General features: G+C 38.6%; 1 protein-coding gene across 1 annotated transcript in view; it reads left to right on the top strand.

The window, feature by feature from the left end:
* Window positions 1-22,821, top strand: part of TTC29 (tetratricopeptide repeat domain 29) — a 137,316-nt gene that overhangs the window by 68,796 nt on the left and 45,699 nt on the right. Inside the window, exons 8-10 of the mRNA XM_064450298.1 lie at window positions 1,937-2,028; window positions 11,415-11,538; window positions 16,242-16,473. Of these exons, the coding sequence (XP_064306368.1) occupies window positions 1,937-2,028; window positions 11,415-11,538; window positions 16,242-16,473 (448 nt within the window). The remainder of the gene's footprint in view (window positions 1-1,936; window positions 2,029-11,414; window positions 11,539-16,241; window positions 16,474-22,821) is intronic.

Below are 22,821 nucleotides of genomic sequence, written 5' to 3'. Positions count from 1 at the left end.
TTAGAATGAAACACCTGATTTGTGTAGAGTAGTAGTAACCTGGGACCAAAATGAGCACTTTCCGTCAATATGAATGAGTGGCTTTATTTATTTACTTACTTCTTTCTAGCAGCTGTTGCAGAGATGCAGTGAACCAACTTTTTACATTACCTACTCTGGCTATCGTTTTTCCTTGGTTTTATCTGTACTTTTTAGGCTCTGTGATATCTTTGATAGAAAAAAAGTACAGCAGCCTAAGCCTTAGGTGCCTAAGTAAACTTTCTGTGCTAGAGAGTAACCACTAGAGGCCCTGTGTCCTAGTTTAGTATTGCAGAGGTCAGTTTAAAGCAGGAGTGATTTTCAGTCCAGTACATAAAATTTTGGAAACCTTCTGACACTCTTATGGCAGATTTCTCTGATATGGGCACAGTTATTACAACAAGTTTTGTAGGTCCTCTGAGTTAAATGCAAAATCAAGAACTGGTTTTTGGACAGTTTTGCGCATTCCTGTTACCAGCCTGGACTATTAGAAGGACACACTGCAGGTCTTGACAACTTTGAGTATGCTTTCAGTTTAGGGAGAGTTCTAAACTGATGTGACAAGATCCTAACTGAGGTGCCAACGCTCTCTTTTTGTCCTGTATTATGCATTGATAACTCAATTGGCAATGACCTTCAAGTACAGGATGCAATGCTGATGGATATGAGAGCAAAACTGATATGGAAGTACTTGAAGGTCGATAAATAGTGCAGTGCACATTAATAAATGTTACTTTTTGTGCACACAGAGCTTATGTAACTAATAAATAAGAGCTTTGTCCAAGGATATTCCTGCATGTAGTAGAACTCCTTGAAGAACTGGGAAATCTAAGTAGTGGAAACCGTGATAGAAATGATGGCATCCATAGCATTAGCGCACACAGGTTGTCTTCTTTGGAACTATGCACACTACCAATGACAGGGAGTGCAGCTTCTTAATAGAAAATGCCCTATCTTTTACCTCAGTTTAAATAGGCATCCTGGGGCATGCAGGATACTGTCATACGTCCCTAGGCATCTCCCATCCCCCTTCAGAGCTGGTAAATGACATTCACTACTCCTTGCTTGGAAATGTGCAAAAAGGATTTCCATAGATAGCCTTTGGAGATTTCCTGTTTTCTCATGTGTGTAATAGGTTGGGTCAAGCAAAAAAAAGGAGGGAGGAAAGAATAGGATTTAATTCTATATGCATTCTTGTCATCACCATTGGAAAAAAAATGGATGAAAAGAGAACTTATGCAATACAGGTGATGTCTGTTAAATTAAATTAAGATCATATGTTTTTATGCAGCAGCTGTAAGCCTTCAGTTAAGGGAGAGGTCATGATAATAGAGTGCATTCCAAATGCATATTAACAAATTCCTTGTGTGTGCGAGTAATTAGTCATAAAAATAACAAAAATATCTACAGTATTTTAAGCCAACATAGTTTAAATTTGTAACCTATATTTTATCCAATTTTTGAGCATCTGAATTTTACTAAGAAAAGTTGTCATATGACAGTTTAAAGAAAGAAAAATAACATTAAGTTTTATATCAGCATATTATTCTAATGCACTACGAATAGGACACTATCTTAAGATAACGATTAACAGAAATTCATAAAAGCACAGCCCCTTAAAATGTTTTAGATTATGGATAAGGAAATCTATATTGTGAATCAGGAATATTATTTTTGGTTTTTGAAAAGTGCCAAAATACAGGGATTTAAATGCAAGTTGTATCTTTTTCATTTTTAATTATTTAATAGTTTCAAACAATTGTAATGATTAAAAATCCAGTCCCATTACAGCTAATTAAAGAAGAAATGTACAGGTGGGAAAATTTCAATTTTGTGTTTCTTAAGCACACAGAGACTGAAAAAAAAAGTGGAATTTCTTAGCATTGTATTTATTGGGGTTTATTTTCCTGTTTCACAGATATTGAAGACATCTGTAAAAATCTTCACAGCACTTTGTGATTCTGCTGGCCTGGGCAGAGCACATGCAGCTATTGCCAAGATTCTGGTAAGGTAGGTTAGCACATCTGTGTCTGGCTGTCAGTGCAGATTCATTCAAGTGTGAAAGACTTAAATTGTTAGAGGTCTGTCGCTTCCCATTACTGACTGCTTAAATTTTAAGCAGTGCCCTTCTTGCAGTAAGTGACCCTTTCATCGAAAGTTATTTTAAATTGGTACACATTTTTTGAAGTGTATGATCCAAGCTTTTCTTTACCTGTAAAATATAATATGTCTCTTTTTCCCATATTTTGGGGGCTTTTAAAATTTTTTTCCCACAAGTTTGGGAGGGGCCTTTCTGGAAAATAGAAAACGAGGCGTATTTTCCGGGTTTAAAAAGACAGAAAACCTTGAAGAATGTAGCAAGTTTCAGAAGGTGGCTCAGTGTAATCTTTTCCAAACTCTAAGTTTCCATTTATTGCACTCAGTTCTGTTTTGGTTTGTGCATGTGTAACTATATACAAAATTGTTGCAGATAAGATGCTTGTCTTCGATGTTTTTGTTTTAGCATCTGGCATTAAAACCTTCTTCCACGTGAATTATTTTGAAACTACTTCAACTTCTTACACAAATAGCTTTGACATAAAGTAGTCTAATGTAATTATCGTATGAAGTAGGGAAAGATTAAAGTGAAGGTTGCAGCTTATCCTTGATTCATCCTACGTTTGGGGACTTCAGTGCACATGATGCATGACAGAGGTTGGCAAATTGTTTATGGAAGAGGACTTGTCACCAGGTTTATTTCAGTGTGTGGAACAAATTCTCTTGTTTGAGTCAGATGCCTTGCCTCCTGGCCTTTCAGAGCATATAGGGATCAGCCACAATCACAGCTCTCTTCAGCTCTCTGATACATAATTCATGGCTATTCATATTCTGAGCATCCTAAATAAGCACATGGGATAAGATGTTCAAAAAGCCACAGAACAGGCTTAGAATACCAGGTCCCATTTTCAAAACTATCTTAAGCCTAACTGAGAAAGATTTAGTTGCTGGGACATCAGCTGTTACAATGAGTGACTTCGCAGTGAGTGCAAAGGTTTCTGAGCTCTCAGTAGCAGAGTTCCTTGTATTCACAAAAAACAGTAGTCTGAGTAGATGGTGGCCTAAGATAGCCAAGACGAAGTTCCTAGAAAACCGTGTATATTAATTTCCTCTCTCTGAGATTTAGGCATTCTGGAATGAGAGTACATAGATTTATTTACTTAGAAGTTGCAGATTTTGAGATCCTTCCAAAGTCAGGGTTTTAAAACCTTCATCTGAAAGACCATGCCAGTGCAAATTCTTTTCTTAAAAGTACAGCTGAAGATGGAGTAGCTAGTGATTTTCTTCTGCATCAAATCTGTACTGCACACCTTCTGAGAGCATTCTCTAGCTATCTGGGAACAGACAGTCTCACGGCTTTCCGGTTGTTGCAATTTGAAAAAGAGGAAAACCAGTATGTAAGGAGAAATGAGAGGGGAAACTGAGCGCAATGATTCCCCAGTTTAGTATTTAAGGTGTTATCCTAATAATCTGCCTTCTTTTAGTTTAAAACCATTACCCCTTGTCCTATCGCAGCAGGCCCTGCTAAAAAATTTGTCCCCATCTTTCTTATAAGCCCCCTGTAAGTACTGAAAGGATGCAGTAAGGTCTTCCTGGAGCCTTCTCTTCTCCAGGCTGAACAACCCAACTCTCTCAGCCTTTCTTCACAGGAGAGGTGCTCCATCCCTCTGATCATTTTTGTGGGCCTCCTCTGGACCTGCTCCAACAGTTCCATGTCTTTTCTGTGCTGAGGGCTCCGGAGCTGGATGCAATCTCCAGGAGAGGAATCACCAGAGCAGAGTAGATGGGCAGAATCACTTCCCTCGACCTGCTGGCCACGCTCCTTTTGTTGCAGCTCAGGATATGGATGGCCTTCTGGGCTGCAAGTACACATTGCCGGCTCATGTCCAGCTTTTCATCCACCAGTACCCCCAAGTCCTCCTTCGCAGGGCTGCTCTCAATCCCTTCACCCCCCAGCCTGTATTGATTACTGGGAGTTGCCCCGACCCAGGTGCAGGACCTTGCACTTGGCCTTCTTGAACCTCCTGAGGTTCACATGGGCCCACTTCTTGAGCTTGTCCAGGTCCCTCTGGATGGCATCCTGCCCCTTGGGAATGTCAACCATACCACTGAGCTTGGTGTCATCAGCAAACTTGCTGAGGGTGCACTCAATCCCACTGTCTGTTACTGATGAAGATAGTGAACAGTACTGGTCCCCATATGGACCCCTGAGAGGCACCACTTGTCACTCATCTCCATCTGGACATTTTGCCATTGACCACTACCCTCTGGATGTGACCATCCAACCAATTCCTCACCCACCAAACAGTCCACCCATCAAATCCATGTCTCTCCCATTTAGAAAAGGATGTTGTGGGGGACTGTGTCAAAGCCCTTACAGAAGTCCAGGTAGATGACATCCATAGCTCTTCCCTTGTCCACTGATGTAGTCACTCCATTATAGAAGGCCACCAGGTTGGTCAGGCAGGACTTGCCCTTGGTGAAGCCATGCTGGCTGCCTTGAATCACCTCCCTGTCCTCCACATGCCTTAGCAGAGCTTGTAGGAGGATCTGTTCCATGATCTTCCCGGGCACAGAGGTGAGGCTGGCAGGTTGGTAGTTCCCAGGGTCCTCCTTTGTACCCTTTTTGAAAATGAGTGCAATATTTCCCTTTTTCCAGTCACCAGGGACTTCACCCGACTTCCGTGACTTTTCAAATATCATGAAGAGTAGCTTGGCAACTACATCAGCCAGTTCCCTCAGGACTCTGGGATGCATCTCATCAGATCCCATAGACTTATGTATGTTCAGGTGCCTCAGGTGGTCACAACCCTGATCTTCTCTTACAGTGGGAGGGACTTTGTTCCCTGAGTCCCTGCCTTGCAGTCCATCCGCTTGAGAGGTGTGGGAAGAGAGGTTTCCAGTGAAGACTGAGGCAAAGAAGTTGTTGAGTACCTCAGCCCTCTGTTATTACCAGTTTGCCAGTCATGTTCATCAGGGAGGGTGCACTTTCTTTGGCCTTCCTTTTCTGGCTGACATACCTATAGAAGCCCTTCTTATTATTCTCTGCATCCCTTGCCAACTTCAGATCCAACTACATCTTGGCCTTCCTGACCCCATCCCTACACAACCAGGCAGTGTCCCTCTACTCTTCCTAGGATACCTGTCCCTGATTCCACTGCCTGTGCATTTTCTTCCTGCCCTTTAGTTTGACCAGCAGGTCTCTACTCATCCATGCTGGCCTGTGGCCTTCCTTTCCTGATTTCTTACACCTGGGGATCAAGAGCTCATGTGCTCTATGGAAAGCATCCTTAAAGACCTGCCAGGTCTATTCTGCTCCCTTGTCCCTGACGGCAGTTTCCCAGGGGATCCTATTGACTAACTCCTTGAAGAGCTGGAAGTTTGCTTTCCTAAAATTCAGTCCTGACTTTATTCTTTGCCTGACCCATGTCCCTCAGGACTGTAAACTCCACCAGTGCATGATCACTGCAGCCCAGGCTGCCTCCAGTCTTGACATCACCTATTAGCTCACTTGCGTTGCTGACCATCAGGTCCAGTATCTCATCCCCTGTGGTAGGGCTGTCTATTACCTGTCTTAAGAAGTTATCCTCAGTGCACTCCAGGAGTCTCCTGGATTGTCTACAGCTCACCATGCTACTTTTCCAGCAGATGTCAGAGTGGTTGAAGTCCCACAGCAGATGAGAGCCTGAGAGTGTGGTGCCTCCTGTAGCTGGAGTTAGAAGGCTTCGTCAATAGGCTCCCCTTGATTGGGTGGCCTGTAGTGGACACCAATCACAGGGTTCCCTTTGTTGCCTTGGTCTCTAATTCTTACCCGTAAGCTTTCAACCTGCTCATGGCTATTATTCATGGACAGCTCTTCCCACTCTATCTATTTCTTGATGTAGAGGGCATCCTCTCCACCTCTTCTCCTTTGCCTGTGCCTTCTGAGCAGCCTGTAGTCATTGATAGCTGCACTGCAGTCATGAGATTTGTCCTACCAAGTTTCAGTAATGGCAACTAGAGTTGAATCAGAACTGAATTCTGACATTCAGTTGACCAAAAATTCAAAGGATCACAGTTCTGGATTTATGCTCCAAAACCTTAAAAAAGACTCAGGTAAGATGTATAAATCTGTCTGTGTATACGGGCCTTAAATCTTCTTGAACACTTGAACTCTGTGACCAAGAGCCATAGAGACTCAGGAAGTTTTCATCCATTGTCTTCATGGGGCAATTTTGTAAAGAGGTCTCACAGATGGGGAGACACCATTCCATAAAACCCATAAAAGCTGTTCATTGTTTTAAGTAGAAATGGATAAATTCCATGATTACTTTTACTGTATCACAAGCAGCAAAAGTAGCTGAGTACACCATAAAGTGTCTCTGACATGAGAAAATAGCATAAGCAACATTTGAAATGGGTGTTGAGGGAGCTGGCCAAAGTGAGGCTGCTTTCGATTATCTTTGAACGACTGGCAGCTAGGGGAGGTTCCTGAGGACCAGAAGGTTCCAGATGTCATTCCTGTCTTCAAGAGCGAGGATCCAGGAAACTTCAAGCTGGTCAGCCTTAACTTGATCCCTGATAATGTGATGGAGTGAATACTCCTGGAAGCCATTTCCAAACATATTAAGACAAGAGGGTGATTGGATTTAAGACAGGGAAATTGTGCCTCACCAACATCATAACCTTCTAGGATAAGATGACTGGCTTGGTGGATGAAGGGAAAGCAGTGGATCTTCCTTCTCAATTTTAGCATGGCCTCTGACACCTTCTCCCACAACATCTTCATACACCAGCTGATCAAGGATGGCTTAGATAAATAGGCAGTGAGGTAGACTGAAAACTAGGTGAGCTGCCGGCCTTCAAAGGATTGTTAAGCAGCAGCATGAAGTCCAGTGGGAGGCCAGTCACTAGTGGTGTACTCTGGGATCAGTACTGGCACCAATACTGATTAATATCTTCATTGATGACCTGAATGGCTTGACCAAGCGTACCCTCGGCATGTTTGCAGGCAATACAAAATTGAGGAGAAATGGTTGATCCACCAGGGGGGTGGTTGTGCCGACATTCAGAGGGACCTCATCAGGCTGGAGAAACGAGCCAATGGCAGTCTCATGAAGTTCAGGAAAGGGAAATGCCAAGTCCTGCACCTAGGGACAGAGAACCCCAGGCACCGGCTCAGGCTGCAAGCTGACTGGATGGAAAGCAGGCTAGCAGAGAAGGTCCTGAGGGACAACAGAGAAGTTGCCTGGTGGGCAGCAAGCTGCCCATGAGACAGCAATGCACCCTCATGGCAAAGGCGACCAAAGGGATCCTGGGCTGCATTAGGCAGAGCGTTGCAAGCAGGTTGAGGGAGGTGGTCCTTTGCCTCTACTCAGCACTGTTGAGGTCACCCCAGGAGCGCTGTGTCCCATTCTGGGCTCCCCAGTGCACGAGAGAGAGGGACACAGTGGAGTGGGTCCAGCAAAGGGCTGCAAAGATGACTAAGGGACTGGGAGCATCCGTCCTAGGAGGAGAGGCGGAGGCAGCTGGGACTGTTCAGACCACAGGAGAGAAGGCTCAGGGGGATTTCATCAATCTGTACAAACTTCTGATGGGAGGGTATAAAGAAGAGGGAGCCAGGCTCTTCTCAGTGGTGTTCAGTGACAGGACTAGAGGCATTGGGCACAAACTGAAATACACGAGATACCATTTACACACAAGAAGAAAAAAATCACTGTGAGGGTAAAAGCTGGAACAGGTTGTGGAGTCTCCATCCTTCAAAAGTCACTCAAAACTTCACTGGACACAGGCATCCTCTAGTTGCTCTGAGCAAGGTGAATGGAGATTATCCCTAGAGATCCCTTCCAACCTTAACTATACTGTGATTCTGTGATCTTTGTCTTAAGCAGTCCTTCTAGATTAATTCCCTTTAGCCATGCAATGCTTTCTAGTTGAATGCTTTCTATAACCCGGTATGATGGATACTTCAGACAAGGCTACTTTTCAAAATTCAATAACAGAATTTTTCATGAACAAAATCATGCTGGTCCAGCTCTACTGGTTCTTCCTTGAGCAGGAAAGGGGATAGAAAAGTGGTTTGAAAAGCCAATATAAAGAGAGTCATTTAAAAAAACATTGTAAGTTTATGTTTACTCTCACACCAAACTTCTCAATATTTACTTGTCTGATGTACAGCAAACAAGCAAATTTCTGGCAAGCCTGTTTGGAAAATATGGGATAAATGCATGAATAATTACTGCTGGTGACAGAATCTCCATACTCAGCTTGATCACTTTTTCTTTTCTTATATTTTTACCTGATCTAGGCTAGGCTTGTTCAAATCATTTTAAATTTGATCGATAATGTCTTTACAAGTAAAAGATTACTCTTTCCCTAAAATAATGCATTATATCGTAACGTCCCTGAGAATTTGCACTGATTGCCTTGTGACAGGTTGAAGAAAGTGGCTGAGCCCTCCCAAATTGCTCAGAACTTGTCTGTGGCTTTGGAATTTTTTGTGAAATCTTTGCTGCAGATGTTTCCACAATCCGTGGGAAACTGAAATTCTCTATCATGTACATTTAGGCATGTCATTTTCCAAGGAAAAATCTGACATAATAGCATCATGTTCTTGACTTATTCTGCCAATGTCCACCATGGTAATGACTTCTTGTGGACACATGATTTATACATCCAATTCAATCACATGAGCCATCCTATAAAAGGTGCATATTTTCATAAAAGTCTAATAGCGGTAAAAATCTCATAGGGCATTTTAGCATGAAACTGGAAATGAGTTGCTGTAGATATGTAATCTCTTCTGCTGAAGTCATCATAACTGTTCTGTGGGATCATGAATGACTATATCTTTAGGAAATTACATTTTATGCATTTAGGAAGGTGATGGTTAAGGAGGTAGAAAGTATATGGCTGTATAAAACAACATGTAGATTTTTGAAAGAACTGTAAAATATTAGCCCTTTCAGTAGGAAAGACCTGTTTATCATGTTTCCAGGTCTTGTACAGGATAAAGTGTTTCAGTAATCCTTCTAGCATACTTTAAATATCTGAAGCTGTAGTGCTTTTAAAAGTACTTCCTTTGAAAAATTGTTAAACTCTACCAACCAATTGCTAGTTGGTGTAAGTGAAGTTCTAACAGTGAGAAATATCTTTCTGATATGTATCAAATTGACTTCTGTTTGCTTGAAAGAGGTTATATGCCCTAGCAATTTTCATATTTTCTATACGTGGAGCATAGGTTTTTATGTGAAATATAAAAGATGGCCAAAAATACATAAAAACATTTCTATTAATTCATGAAATTAAGAAAACCTTTTTACATTTTCTCCTGTCACTGATTCCATTTGCTTTATTACTTTCAGCCTCTAGCTCACAAACTTGGTGGCACAATCAACAAACCCCTTAGTGGCTGTTTCATCTCTGCTCTATTTGATTTCTCCACTCTGAGTAAATGATTAAGTTTTCATGCATTGGTTCAACCAAAATCTATGTTCACTCAACCACATCCTTTATTGATTACTTCTACTGCAAACAGTAGGCCAAGTGTGATATACATAATTGGACAGTTGTCAGGGGATGTGGGTGTTAACAGTCCTGTTTTCCCAATTGGAAACTGGAATCACCTTGATACACAAATATTCTGCACTGTTTCATTCTAATTCCTTGGACCGAGGAGTCCTTTTCCTCAGAATATATGTTTTTAACTCTCAAAGGTCTGGTTGAATGGATTTAATGATTATACCATATAATATGCTCTTGAAGTTGCACCTGTGCACTGCATATAGAAAACTAGAAAACCTGGAATTAATATTTGTCTAACACTTTAACCTTGTCCTTTAACTTATATAAATCATATGCTGTATTTCTGTGGGGAAACATTTGATTTTCTCTTCTTAGGAAAAAAAATAGGTTTAAAAAATGTGTTTCTAATTCTAAAATTTAGAAGCATTTTGACATTTGGCAAATGTTTACAGTACAATATTTAATATTTTCATGATATTAAAATACTGAAATTAGGAAACGTTAGTAAATGCAACTCTGCTTACTGACAACTAAGCTTTACAGTAGCATATAGCTGAACATTTCAAGCATGTTAGTTTGCAGTGGTTTAGCATCCTTTTGTAGCAGTCTCAGTCTCATACAGATAATCACTGCAATATTGTAAATTTGCAGCCATGCTTTGCTATGTTTCCTGTTGCGTGGCAGGCGCTACCCTGTTAAAATTACTGTCACATCATAAGACAGGGAATTGCAGACTTCTGCCAGATTTTGAAAGTGCATATCCCTAATATAGTTTATAATAGAAACTGTAATGTAAATAAACCCCAGTCAGTCATTTGCTGCAGGAATATAACTTGAAGTTGTTTTAAAATGGTTAGAAAATAAATCACAATTCTTTATCTCTTACAGGAATTTCTGTTTCTGTGAGTTTCTTAATTAAGACTGGATTTTCTGTCTTGCTTGGTGGCTTGACATTTAGCATGCTACACTCTTACATTAGTGACTCAAGTTCATGGCTAATATTGAGGTCAGCTGCAGTAATACTTCAGCCTTAAAGGGAAAAGGAGTGCAGTGCCTTACAGTCAAACCCAGATGTCTATCTTATATCTTGTAATCATACTGCAGAGATCTTATATTGTTAATATGACTGGCTTTATTAAAAAAAGGAAATCTGCAAATGTTATTGTCAAAGTACATTAACAATTTTCAACTTAGATTCAGTTGTGACCTCATATTGTTCTGATCTCACTGGGATTTGGGGGTGACACCTGCAATCCACAGTTTATAGGTTTGCCTGTGTGATTCCAGCAACCTTTGATCCACCCAGCCGAAGTGCAGCATTGCACTCAGGGAAAGGCTGTCATCCCCAGACCAAGAGACAGTGCTGTCGTGGAGCTGCTGCTACACCACCAGGGTTCTAGAGCAAGAAATGGCAGCTCTGAATGACAGGAGCACAAAAAGCCTTACTGAAAAACTAGCCGCCTTACCTCCTTCCCCTGTTTTGTCAGGATGTGAGGTCCAGCTGTATTGAAAATGTTATCGGTTGCTCAGCAGGAAAAATATTAAAATTATGGAAACTCTAAAAACCCTGTAAAATAATCGCCTGCATTTTCACTCTTGGCCTTAAAATATGGCACAATATTCTGAAGGAGAATTTTGTTTTATTTCACTCCAAGGATCCAGTTCTGCCCTCAGAGGTTCTGTGTGGACTAGGCATATTGGTCTCAGCACAGGTAATGCCTATCCATCAATTTCAGAAATAAAGTCTGGTCATGGATAAGTCATCACAGTGTAAAGTTACTTCAGAACAGGGGGATAGATCTTCAGCATTTGGAGAAGCCATCTGAGTGAATATTTAATTTTGTCTTTTGCTTCAGTCAGGGAAAAGCGGCCGAAGCTATTAAATGCTTGGGAGAGTTTATGAAGGCTGCTGAGAATGCTCATCTAAGCCAAAGCGTGGTGGATGCATGTGTATTACTTGGGAATATTTACAATGAAAGAGTAAGTACTGCTTGTAGTAATGATGTGAAAAAAATGGGTTTAATTCATGGTAAAACTGTTTTTGCATATGAGATGACCCAGAAGGATTTGACTCAGGTGTTGTATCTTACAAGAGTTACCAAAGGAGAAGATACTGTGTAACTAAATAAAATGTGCCTTAAGATTTTGGGAAAGGTGAAAATTTCCCACCATATCTAACACATAGGCTTTTGGTCTAGAGGGGGTGAATAAAAACTCCAAGTTCACATCATGACAAACTTTAAGTGTTGTGAAAAATCTGCATCCAAATCACCGCTGGGGCCGCATATGCCCGTAAAGAGTCATCAGTTAATGCAAATGAAATTTTACTGTACATTGAAATTTGTGGGGTTTTTAAAATGAACGTATACTATACTGTATACCGATAAGCAGTTTTTAATCTTAGCTTGGTTTCTTCTCTATATTATCTCAGCCAAATTTATTAAATTGATGCTAGCAGCAAATAGTTTGGCAAAGGTCTGTGTTGGTCATGGAAGGGCTTTGTCTTCTATATGCCTCCATCCAGCCTGATGGCGCTGATTTGGCCTGTTTAAATCAATAGATAGGCAGTGACAGACAATATTAAGCTAGCGGTAACTATAAAACTACCTTTATCATAGTTTCTAAGGTCTTTGAGGTGCTTCTTTCTGACCTGTGTGCCAGTCTCTGAATTGTTCCCGTGGGGTGGACCCTGCAAAGGTGCAGCTCGGTTGGCTGCCTGTCTGGGTAGCGATTTCCATGCTTACCCTGTCCCTTACTGCATCTAGAGAGATACAGCACTTGCACTGCAGTAGCACTTGCGTTTTGAAATCAGAAGGTTAAAAACATTACTGCAGAAGTGAAAGATTCATGTTAAGCCCTTTAACACCTATTTTAGAGCTGAAATGCAACATTAAATTATTTGGATATAAGAAGTAATAAAAATAATTCATTCTGCAGACTGGAAAATGTGGAAATTAGGAAACACTTTCATTATGAACAAAATGAAAATAGAATTTTGAATATATATAGATGTTGAAATATAGATTTTGAAAATCACCCTTTCTAGCTTCTATTGCCTGTTTTTTGGTCAGAATTTCTTTTCTATATATAATATGTTGAACAGGCTACTTGCACTTTTTCACTTACACTACCCCCAAATGCTTTTGGTTTTTTTTTCTCCAGTGTTGCTCTTACATAGAACACCCACTACCAAAGTTGCTGGCCTGTTTTTGTTTCATAAGCAGTAGAAAAGTTTCTTACTCTGTAATCTCTAAATTAGCCTGAGAGTTTTCTACTTATATATGACCTTAGCATAAATGTCTAATTTCTCATTGAAAACTAAGTTTTAAAGTCTTTGAGAACTTGCTGAAGTCACTTTAAAATGGATATGAAACTGAGAAGAAAGTAGGGTGATGTGACACTGTGCTCAATTATTCTACTCCAGATTTGAAAAATAAACAGCTAAATTCTGTTTAACTGCTTTTATATTTCACTGCTTCTGCCACCATTGCTAATAATCAGTTCTATGAGAACTGATATGTTAAGAATTAACCTCTTTTTCGTTATTCTCTAGATTCTCTTTCTCAATTCAGAATTAGCTGCCTTGATCTGGAGAAGTGGTATAGAAGGGAAGAAATGCAGTGACAATCTTATTAACTTATATAAAAATATGTAATTTAAACACACCAAAAAAAAAATATCTTAAAGCTTTACAATTCCCTATTTTCTATACCAATTTTTCTGCAAGGTCAGCAATGTTTACCAAAACTGAGTCTAAATTAACATTTCCTCTCTTGGTTCACTGCCTGCTTGGTGTCAGCTGTCACCACCCGTGTTCTCTAAGTCATTATTAGGGTATTTTTATTCAGCTCTGTACTTTCCCTGTTGATACAATTTTCAGTAGTAGTGTCCTTCTCATCAAATTAAAGATATCTCTATTTATATCCAGATTTATCCTTGGGGACCTTTAGTAATCCGGGGCTATAACTTTTACTGTTCTTCCCAAAGTGACTTCGACCAAATTCACTTTGCTCTGTCCACACCTTTGCTGTATCTTTACAGTTCTGTCATCTCTATTCCATCACAACCACTGTCTTTCTTTAATGCTCAGTTCCCGCTTTCTAGTCATAATTGTTTTACCCATATGTTTCCTATTTCCTAAAATGCCTGGGTTTGTGTTACAGGCGAGCATTAGGTCTAATTTCTCCCAGTTTGTTAAGCAGGTTGCTTCCTTAATATGCAAACTCTGATGGAGTTGGAATGATACACTCAGTCATTTCTCATTTCACTATTCTCCAGTTTCTTAGTCTGATTTGCTGCATCCCTCTCACTAATTGCATCATGTAACCTATTATAGTTATCATGAGTATGGTAGGTAGATGTTTCTGCTTTTTATCTATTATCCTGGTACTTATTGTTCTTTATTCATTGCCATGACCTTATAGCCCCAATTCAGCTCTCCTGCTGTATTAAACAAAGCCTAAAGACTACCTGAATTTCTTTTACTCTTTTCTCTTTTTTAAATTAGAGGCACATTTTAGCAGTTATACAAATTTTGATCCCAAAAAGTGGTATCAAGTGCAACAGGAACCAGTTGGAGTATCTTCTCCTGGTCTTTATGCAGAAGGGAATTTCAATCTTACTAAACCAATCTGAGAGTGAAAGAATAAAACAGCTCTGCAAATGTTTTCAGTCGGGAAGTTTGTGTCATCAGGGCAGCAGAATTCCACACCAATGGGAGAACTGGGAGGCATCTTCCAGGGAGCAGGCAGGCTATAATTAGTGTTAATGATAGACATATAGAAACTGCCACAAGAAGTTTGTTTAGCTCTGACAATAGCCAGGATTAATTCCTTCCCAGTAAGGTAAAGGACTAACTGTTCCATAATGACTTGCTCCCAGGAAGACCTTTTTTGCTTTGTCTTGTTTGTTGATAATTTTTTTTTCACAAGGATGTCCAACCTTTTCCTTAGTAGGCTTGTGATCAAGATTGCCACTATAAATGATCCATTAAGAGGAGAGAGCTGTCTGTAAGATTTTTTTAATTTCTTGCTCTTCAGTTATATTCAATTCATTGCTATTCTTCTATTTTAGTTGGTAGCAATTTTCAGTCTTCCTTGTTTATATTTGCTGTTTGGCATATATTTATTTTGTCCAGTCTTATTAATATACTGCTTATTTGCACAGATTATATCTACTCTAGCTTTCTCCACTGCATTCTTGATGCATCTTAATATTTTTTTTTACTTTACTAGATGTTAGAGGTGTTTTGTGTTTAGGAGAAACCACTGAAGAGCTGCCCATGTTATTTCAAGGCCACCTTCCTGAGCCTGAGTTAATTAGAAACAGAATTAGTTAGAATTAGTTACAAATAGTTCAGGCAGTATGAATTACCTCTCATTTTCTAAATAATTAATTTCATTTACTATTAGATAATCATTCAGGTAGTATTATTAGGTCCCTTTGAAATCATCAAAGCCTTGCAAAAAACTTCCTTCTTTATCTTTTTCGACAATCTTGGCAAAATTGTCATCCGATTCTTTTTCTATAATAATTAAACATTAGCCAGTAGTGATACTAGAGCATAAAATTATTTCACACTGCCACGTATAATACCAACACAAAATGTACTACCTTTCAAGCCTGGATTATGCTACCTAGTTTTAATGAAAGATGTAATTTCTTTCCCAGCAATTCAATCTCTCTGTGTTTAGATTTCTTCAAATCTTTTATTGATGCTCTGTTTAGGTCTGGTGGCATGCTACTTTTTAGATTAGAAGCTTGCTCCTGCGACTATTCTTTTGACTCCATCTCTGATGGTAACTCAAAGTATCTTCATGGCAAAGAAGAAATATGCAAAAGACAAAGAAATACACCAAGAAATATTTTAGCTTTTCAGCAGTATCCTTCAGCCTATCATGATTTTCCCTAGTTTTCTCTTTATTCCTCTTTGGCCAAGAAGTTGAGGAGTTTTCTTTCTATATCTCACATGAAAAATAGTTCTTGTTATACTTTTTTAATTCCCCTTAACCTATTTTCTGCTGGAGTTTATACTCCTTTTTACCGGATTCATGAATGTTGGATTTCTGTGTTCTGCAGAATAGAGAAATAAATTATTTGGGCTTTCTTTTTAGCAACAATTGGCTTATATTACTCCTACTGTTTCTGTTTTTGTGGTTAGGAATACCCCTAGTTTTTGGTATACCCCTTCTTCCCCCATAAATCTGTAGGCTTTAATTTCTGTTCTTTTCTGAGCTTTAGGTCCATCATTTCATTATCCTCTTTTTTCCACTTCTAAGATTTCTAAAATCTGGTATCACATTAGTAAATTAGGCCCTTTCCTCCCACAGACATGTTAAACTTAATGAAACAATAGCAAAAATTTCTAAATGGCCTGCCTGGAATCAGTATTAGTTCTTAGCATTGTTATACTTGGATTTGTATGTTCAAAATACCACACAGACAACCAAAAACCAATTCAGTTCCTGAGAAAGACATGAGCAGCATTATCTGGATTTTAGAGGTTAGGGAACAGCAAGGGAGAGGGATTTGCTTAATACCATACCATGAGTCATTATGTGGGCTAGCCTCTCAGCTGCAACATCTCTGAGGTGCTGGAGCAGCAGGCTGTAATGTCAAGTTAAAATACAGGTGACTACAAGTAGTTTTTACAGTTCTTGTCTTTTTTTTCTCTTCTTTACTAGGGGAACTATAATGAAGCTTTTGAATATTTCAGTCAGGCTTCTGAGGCAGCAAAAACTTTAAATAATTTGCCCTTAATGGATGAAACAAAGACTTATTGTGGCATTGCGAAGGCTCATAAACTGATGGTGGCATTTAACAGCCATATAGAAGCAGAAGATCCCGTCAGCCTCAAGTACCTGCTGGCATGGAAGAAGAACAGAAGTGACATGTGCACTGACCCTCTTACAGTCGGTAAGACATTGGTTATGAAACACATTAGTGCTGTATTGTCCTCAACGGTTAAGTCATTTTTCTTGTAGAGTTTTATTAAATTATTTCCTGGGTTTAATCCTTGTACTGAATGGAGGCTAGATTTACTCCTTTGTGTGCTTAGTTTATGTGCTTAGTTTAAAGGCTGAATTAAGTAGGTTTAAATACAATACAGCAGGGAGAAACGACAGTAGTAGTTGCTATGGATGGTAACTTAGTTTTTTTAGTGCTGTTTTCCAAAACATCACAGTTATGGGCAAACAGCGATGTATTAGTTTAGTCAAATATTATTATTTTAATCTTTAAAGAAAAATAATAATAATCTTCATTTGCAGTCAGTTTTTCAAGTGTGACCATAAATAAGTTCCCTGTTACTAAAAGTAAGAAGTAATTTCTGCTTGACGTAGTGTACATAGTTCTGAATTCAGAAGAACATGCTGTTTTATTTTTGGCGTCCTTATAGTTGATGTTGGAGGGGAAGGGGAAAAAAGCAATTCTGATTTCTTCACTGTGTTTCCTTTTTTCGGGTAAAGACTAGAGGATAACTTTGTGTGGAGTAGATCTCTTTCTTCATAGGTTAAATTTTCTTTACTTTTTTCCCCCCTGTACTGTTCAGGCAAACTGAATTATGCACTATCTCCAAGTACGGGTAGTATTGAACTGTATGGTACTGGGGAAGGAAAAGGGATGAGTCTACTCCACCTTAAAACTTTCCTCTTTGCATTCCTGTGGGGTGTGAATCTGGAATATAGTAACAATTGGGGCAAAGTCATAATATGGAATTTCAGAGTTACTGTGTCCAGATTCCCTCAGTTATAGTACTCTCAAAGACAAAGAACAGCTTGTCTGCTGTTTTCTTGTGTATCTTTTTCTTTCATATAATTGGAACAATTATGCATAACTTCATCTGTGAATTTTATATATAAAATAAGTAGATAATAGCCTGGTAATTGAAGATGTTAGCGGTTTAACAGGAGCCAGGATATCAGAGGCAACACAGGAATCAACTAAGAATTGTGGAATGAGGACATTCATTGGCATGGTGAAGAGATAACAAATTAGCACTCTGTTTAGAGTTCCAGTGATGGTAATAGGGCAGTTCTTTCTTGATGATAATGTGTTTCATTTTCTGTGTCTGTATATATTTATGATTTTTGCCTCATTAAGTGAATATCCAGCATACTCACAGATTTTGTTGGCTGGCAGAGTTAATTGGGTGCATGTCTCCTACAAGGGATAGTAAGTTTCTAGACCTGTAGTGTAGATGGCAAGAATTCCAACAAAGACGGTCAAAGAACAATCCAATGTCAAGCAATTTTATATGCATTTTGTATGAGGATCGTTAGCTGTAGCTGTTGTAAATAGGAGGCTAACAAAAATCAACACTGGCAACAGCAAAAAAAACAGAAGCCTTGAAGATATAGGATGATCTTTGTATCTTCAACATGTATTTTACTTCTTGTACCTGAAGAGGTTTTCTGTCCAACTTCTGTACATCATTTTCTCCAGCCAGTTCTGAAACTCATTAATACCCTGAAATGATATGTGCCCCTTTAAGCTGAGCTTCATGCTCCTCTTTAACAGTACTTCAGGGATAAAAAGTGTATGATTAGAAAAGCCCTTTATGTCCTGGCAAGCATGGTACCAGAAACAAGTTTTGCCTGCTGAGATTCTCTTCCTTCTGTATTTCTGCCTAGTTTACCCTCTGTTACTTTCGGTATTACAGTTTTCATTTTAGTTCCAGTTAACTCCAGGAACCCTGTGGCTACTGCATATTTAGCAGCTCTTCCAGTTCAATATCATTCTTCTCATTAGTGCTCCAAGCTTACTCTCATGATACCCAGATTACATCCAGGAAAACATAGTGTCACACTGTCAGCACAATCTGTAACATTCTTCGCGTTTTGTGTGCCAAATCTCTTGTTAGTGCTGGCATTACATTTTTAATATCTTTGTCTGGCAAAACATGACCTGGCACCAATCCAATATTAGGATTCACCAGCTTTGAGTTTCAGGTACAGCCTTTATCCTACCTTCCAGGAGGATGTCTGTGCATCCTATGATGAACTCATCACTTTGAAAATTCCTGCTGTGATAATAGAACAGTATTTCTAGCTCTTTCAAACAGCTCAACTTCAAAAATCTACTAGATTTTTCTCAGTCTTTTTGAGGATAAAACAGCTAAAGACAAGATACAATGGTAGTTCTTAATCCGTACAGGAATTTAATGAAAAGAAGGAGGAAGGTAATAAGTTTTTATTTCTAAATATTCTGATTGAATAATATTAATGTGACAACAAAAACCAAGAGTAATTTCTGTATTCTTAGGCAAAATAAATACTTAGGCTAATGGAGTAACAATGACATTTAAATTCAAGTACTGCCATATACCTTATGTCTTTCAAACAAAGCTTATTTTCTAAATCAATCATTTCAATAACCAGGCAGAAAGGACAAACATTTACCTCAACATTTATTAATAATATGAATGTTTTGACCAAAGTTGTCATGGACAAAAGAGATGGGATTGTCAGAAAACAATGTTTATAAATGCAAAGGAATATGTGTTTCTGTCTGCTGCATTTGACTCAGTCACCTGACTTCACTTACAAGAGAGTTAGTTATGCCATTGTGAGGTGCCAGTGTGCCACTGTAAGAACAAATACGTTTTTATTGATCTTCTATGCTTAGTTAAATGTATAAAAAATAATTCTTGGCAGAATCGGTAGGCAAAAAGGCCTGTGACTCCACATTAAAGCCTAAAAAGTAACCCACAGCATGAGTAACGCTGTCTGATGAGAAAATATTTCACAGGTCTTTCAATAAATAACCTCCTGACTTGCCTCCTTCTAGAAGGGTGAAGAATAATTAAAGGTGCTGAAGGCAGGAAAATTTTGGATCAGATTTTGTATATTTATTACATGAAATGCCGACCAAGAATTATGTTTTCGGTGAGTGTGGCAACTCTCAGTTTAGGTCATTGCATCTGGCAGGGCTGTGCCTCAGCAAGAGACCTTGAATGCTTGAAATCATCTGAATAGTTTTAATACTAGACTTAAAATGTACTTTTTCCTCATACTAAAAAGTCTTCAGTTGTTTTCTTGAGAAATGTTATGTGCATTTGACCACAATTCAGATTTACATTTCTTGACTTTTTGGTTGTGTTTTTTTTTATAATAGCTACAAATGCAACATAAATTATTGTCTTACCCATATCATCAATTGTGAAGTCTTATGATCAATGGAATTATCTTCTACCATCGATTTCAGCATGATCAGGGCTATTTTTAGCATTCCACACCTGAGCAGACTTCAACATGATTTAAAATGTATGCACCAGCTAAAACTATAGCTTGGAAAATACAATTCCAATGAGCTTTTGTTCTTACTCCCAAATATGTAGTCCCTCGATATTCTTTCTCCACCTTCCTCTCATAGGTGTATGGAACGGTACATTCCATAATGTGAATGTGTCCTCTTTGTTGTGTAAAATTTTAAACTGTCATCCTTCCAATTTACATTTTTAAAAGCTCTTTAAGATGTTTTATAGTGATTTTTCTGTAGAAGATGTGACTAGCACAAAATTCTTAATGATTTGAAAAAGAGATCTTACCAGGTGTGTTTTAGATTGAGCTTGTGTGTGACTTTGTCATTCATTAATAAAAGAATTATCTGTAAAGAATGGTGAAGTCAGAAGTGAGATATGAGATCAAAGATTACACTAAACAAATTCTGTTAACATTTCTGTACTGTAACATACCACAGCCATGTAATTTATGGGCCATTTTCATAACGGTGTCCAAAAGTAGAAGAGTCTGCTTCACGATGTGATAAACTGCTTTTTTACTGTCTCTTCTTTCTGAAGTACACTAATTCCAGGAAAACTTCTAACAATACAAATCTTGTCTTTCCTCCATTAATAAATCGTTAGTTATCTCAAATGCATGCTAAATAAAACTGTTATGCCATGGCCCTGTGCCCAGAATGCTTGACTGTACTTTAGCAAATCAAAACCTATCTTCATCAGGAATGTGCATTATAAATTATCCTTTATATTTGCCCAGTAAATGTTCATCGGTGGTAGCAGATTTTTTGATCTGAGAACATTTAAGAGAAAGAAAAGATATGGTGCACTGATCAAAACTAGCGAGTCTTTGTACCTTACACAGATATACATCCATAAGATAGTTCATATATGGTGCCAGTGGAAAGGTAGAGACTTGTGTTAGCAGGTTTCTTTCACTGCATATTTCATATCTAAAGCTCTGGCATAGATTTTTGGCATATCATGATGCTGATGCGGCACTACTGTAATTGTGCATGTGCTCCCTCTAAGCCACAGTTTGTGTGTCTGTTATGTTATTTGGCTCATTCATTACTTGATAAGGTCTATTCTGCAGTTAACATGTACAGAAGGCAAATATATAGGCTTGTATAGTGACTGAAATTAGCATGCAGTCTTAATATTTTTTTTCAACACGTTTCTTCTTGATGGTATATTACTGGATTTTATAACTAACTTGTTGAGTAAAGATCATGAAATGTATATGCTGTCAGTGACAAAGTAGCTAGACTGAATTTGAACAGGCCAAACTACGATTTTCTTCCCAATCACTGCTATAAAGAAGATGGGAATGATTCAGACCCTTGTTTTGGGAGGTGGAGAGCATGCTCATGCTCCCCAGTGACCTTCTGGGCCCTTCCTCCCTCTCAGCAGTCTGTTCACTGTGCAAGAGTCCGGAGATAGGATCTGTAATGGACTCTGCTTAAAGCTCTATATGCTTATGATTTATGTCAATAACAAGTTATACAAACTGAGAGTTTATCAACATTTTCAGGATATATTGTTAATGTGACCAAAAATAATGAGAAATTGAAAGGATTTTAGAGTCAGATTTTGGTGTTTTCTCAGAAAATACAACCGAACAGTTACACACTTGTTTACACTGTTAAATAAAAATTATAATTTTAAATTATGAAAAGGAGGTGTGTGACCAAATACAGATTCCAAGGCTGTCCCTGTGCCAGAAGCACAAAGGCTCACTTCTTAATAAGCTTGTTTCAGAAGTAGCTCAAATGCTTCAGTGTCCCCTACTGAGATTCACAGGATGGCTTCTCCACATTTTTGTAGGGCTTATCAAATTGAATAATTCACTTACTTCTGGAAAAATACTGTGGTTAGAAATGCCAAATTATATACATTTAGGAAAATGATTAGCCAAAAAAACAACGGCAAAAAAACCCTTGTATTGCCTCTTCTTATTCACATCAAGTAGCACTCATCAGTCGCTGATTTTTAGCTTATCTCACTCTTAATTTTAAAAAACCACACTCATTTTTTGAACTGCTGTACCTTTTATATTAATGCAAAGTACCTTAAGTAAATGCTGAAAAACAGCACACTTACATATAGATGTTGATGACATGGAACAGGTGTTTCAGAAAATCAGCTTATGTGGTTCTTATATCTCATATAATTTATTATTAATTGGGTTTTGGTTTTTAAGTATTTGATTAAGTCCGCTTAGTGATATACGTTGATATTTTTAATAAGCGAGAATGATTATTTCTTGGGCTACAGAAAGAATCAGGTGTGAAGAGAGGAACTGAGGGAGACAGGGAAGTTTTTTGGCACATTGTGATCAGTGGCCGGACACACCAGATTCTCAATGAAGAGTCTGAGAACACCATTCCATTTAAACATATATGTCAGTTTTGCCGTGAGTGCAGTAGCTTGTTCTGTTTTCTGCTGATGGCTGAAGTTTGTCTGAAAAAAAACATGACAGAGTGCTGGTATTCAGTATTCTTATGCTTTGTACTAATACACTATCCAGGTGTTTTTCCTATGATTTCTTTTTAAATACTCCCTTAAATAATTGGGATTTGCTTGACAGGATCGGATCTAGGCCAAGTCTATGTACCGGCAGTACCAGATTTGAGAGGAGAGTTCGTAGAATATTTTAATTTTTAACCATGGAATAAGGTGCTAGGAGAAGTTTCTTCATAGTCTTTGCCAAGAGTTGGCAGCTCTTGTGTGTCTAAGTGGTGTTCTAACTTCAAAAAGTTCACTATCATCCTGTCTAAATGATTGTGAGTGTTCTTGTCATCTGCAGTTACATAAAAACATCTTAACCAGAAGATAATTTGGTTCTCATCTAGATTTTACTTCCATCTGATACTTTCTATGGAAGCATCTAAATTTCACCATGCATTTGCTTTAGACACGTCCTGTGCTAAACATTGTTGGCATCCAGCTGTGTTTTCTCAGAAAAGCTTTCTAGATCAGCAGAAAATGGTTCTCTAAATAAGATGAATTGTTCTTTCTTGTGG

This window comes from Phalacrocorax carbo, chromosome 4 (genome assembly GCF_963921805.1).
Source record: "Phalacrocorax carbo chromosome 4, bPhaCar2.1, whole genome shotgun sequence".
Taxonomy (NCBI): domain Eukaryota; kingdom Metazoa; phylum Chordata; class Aves; order Suliformes; family Phalacrocoracidae; genus Phalacrocorax; species Phalacrocorax carbo.
The sequence above is the reverse complement of the archived record's forward strand: the minus strand, read 5'-3'. Positions and strand labels throughout refer to the sequence as shown.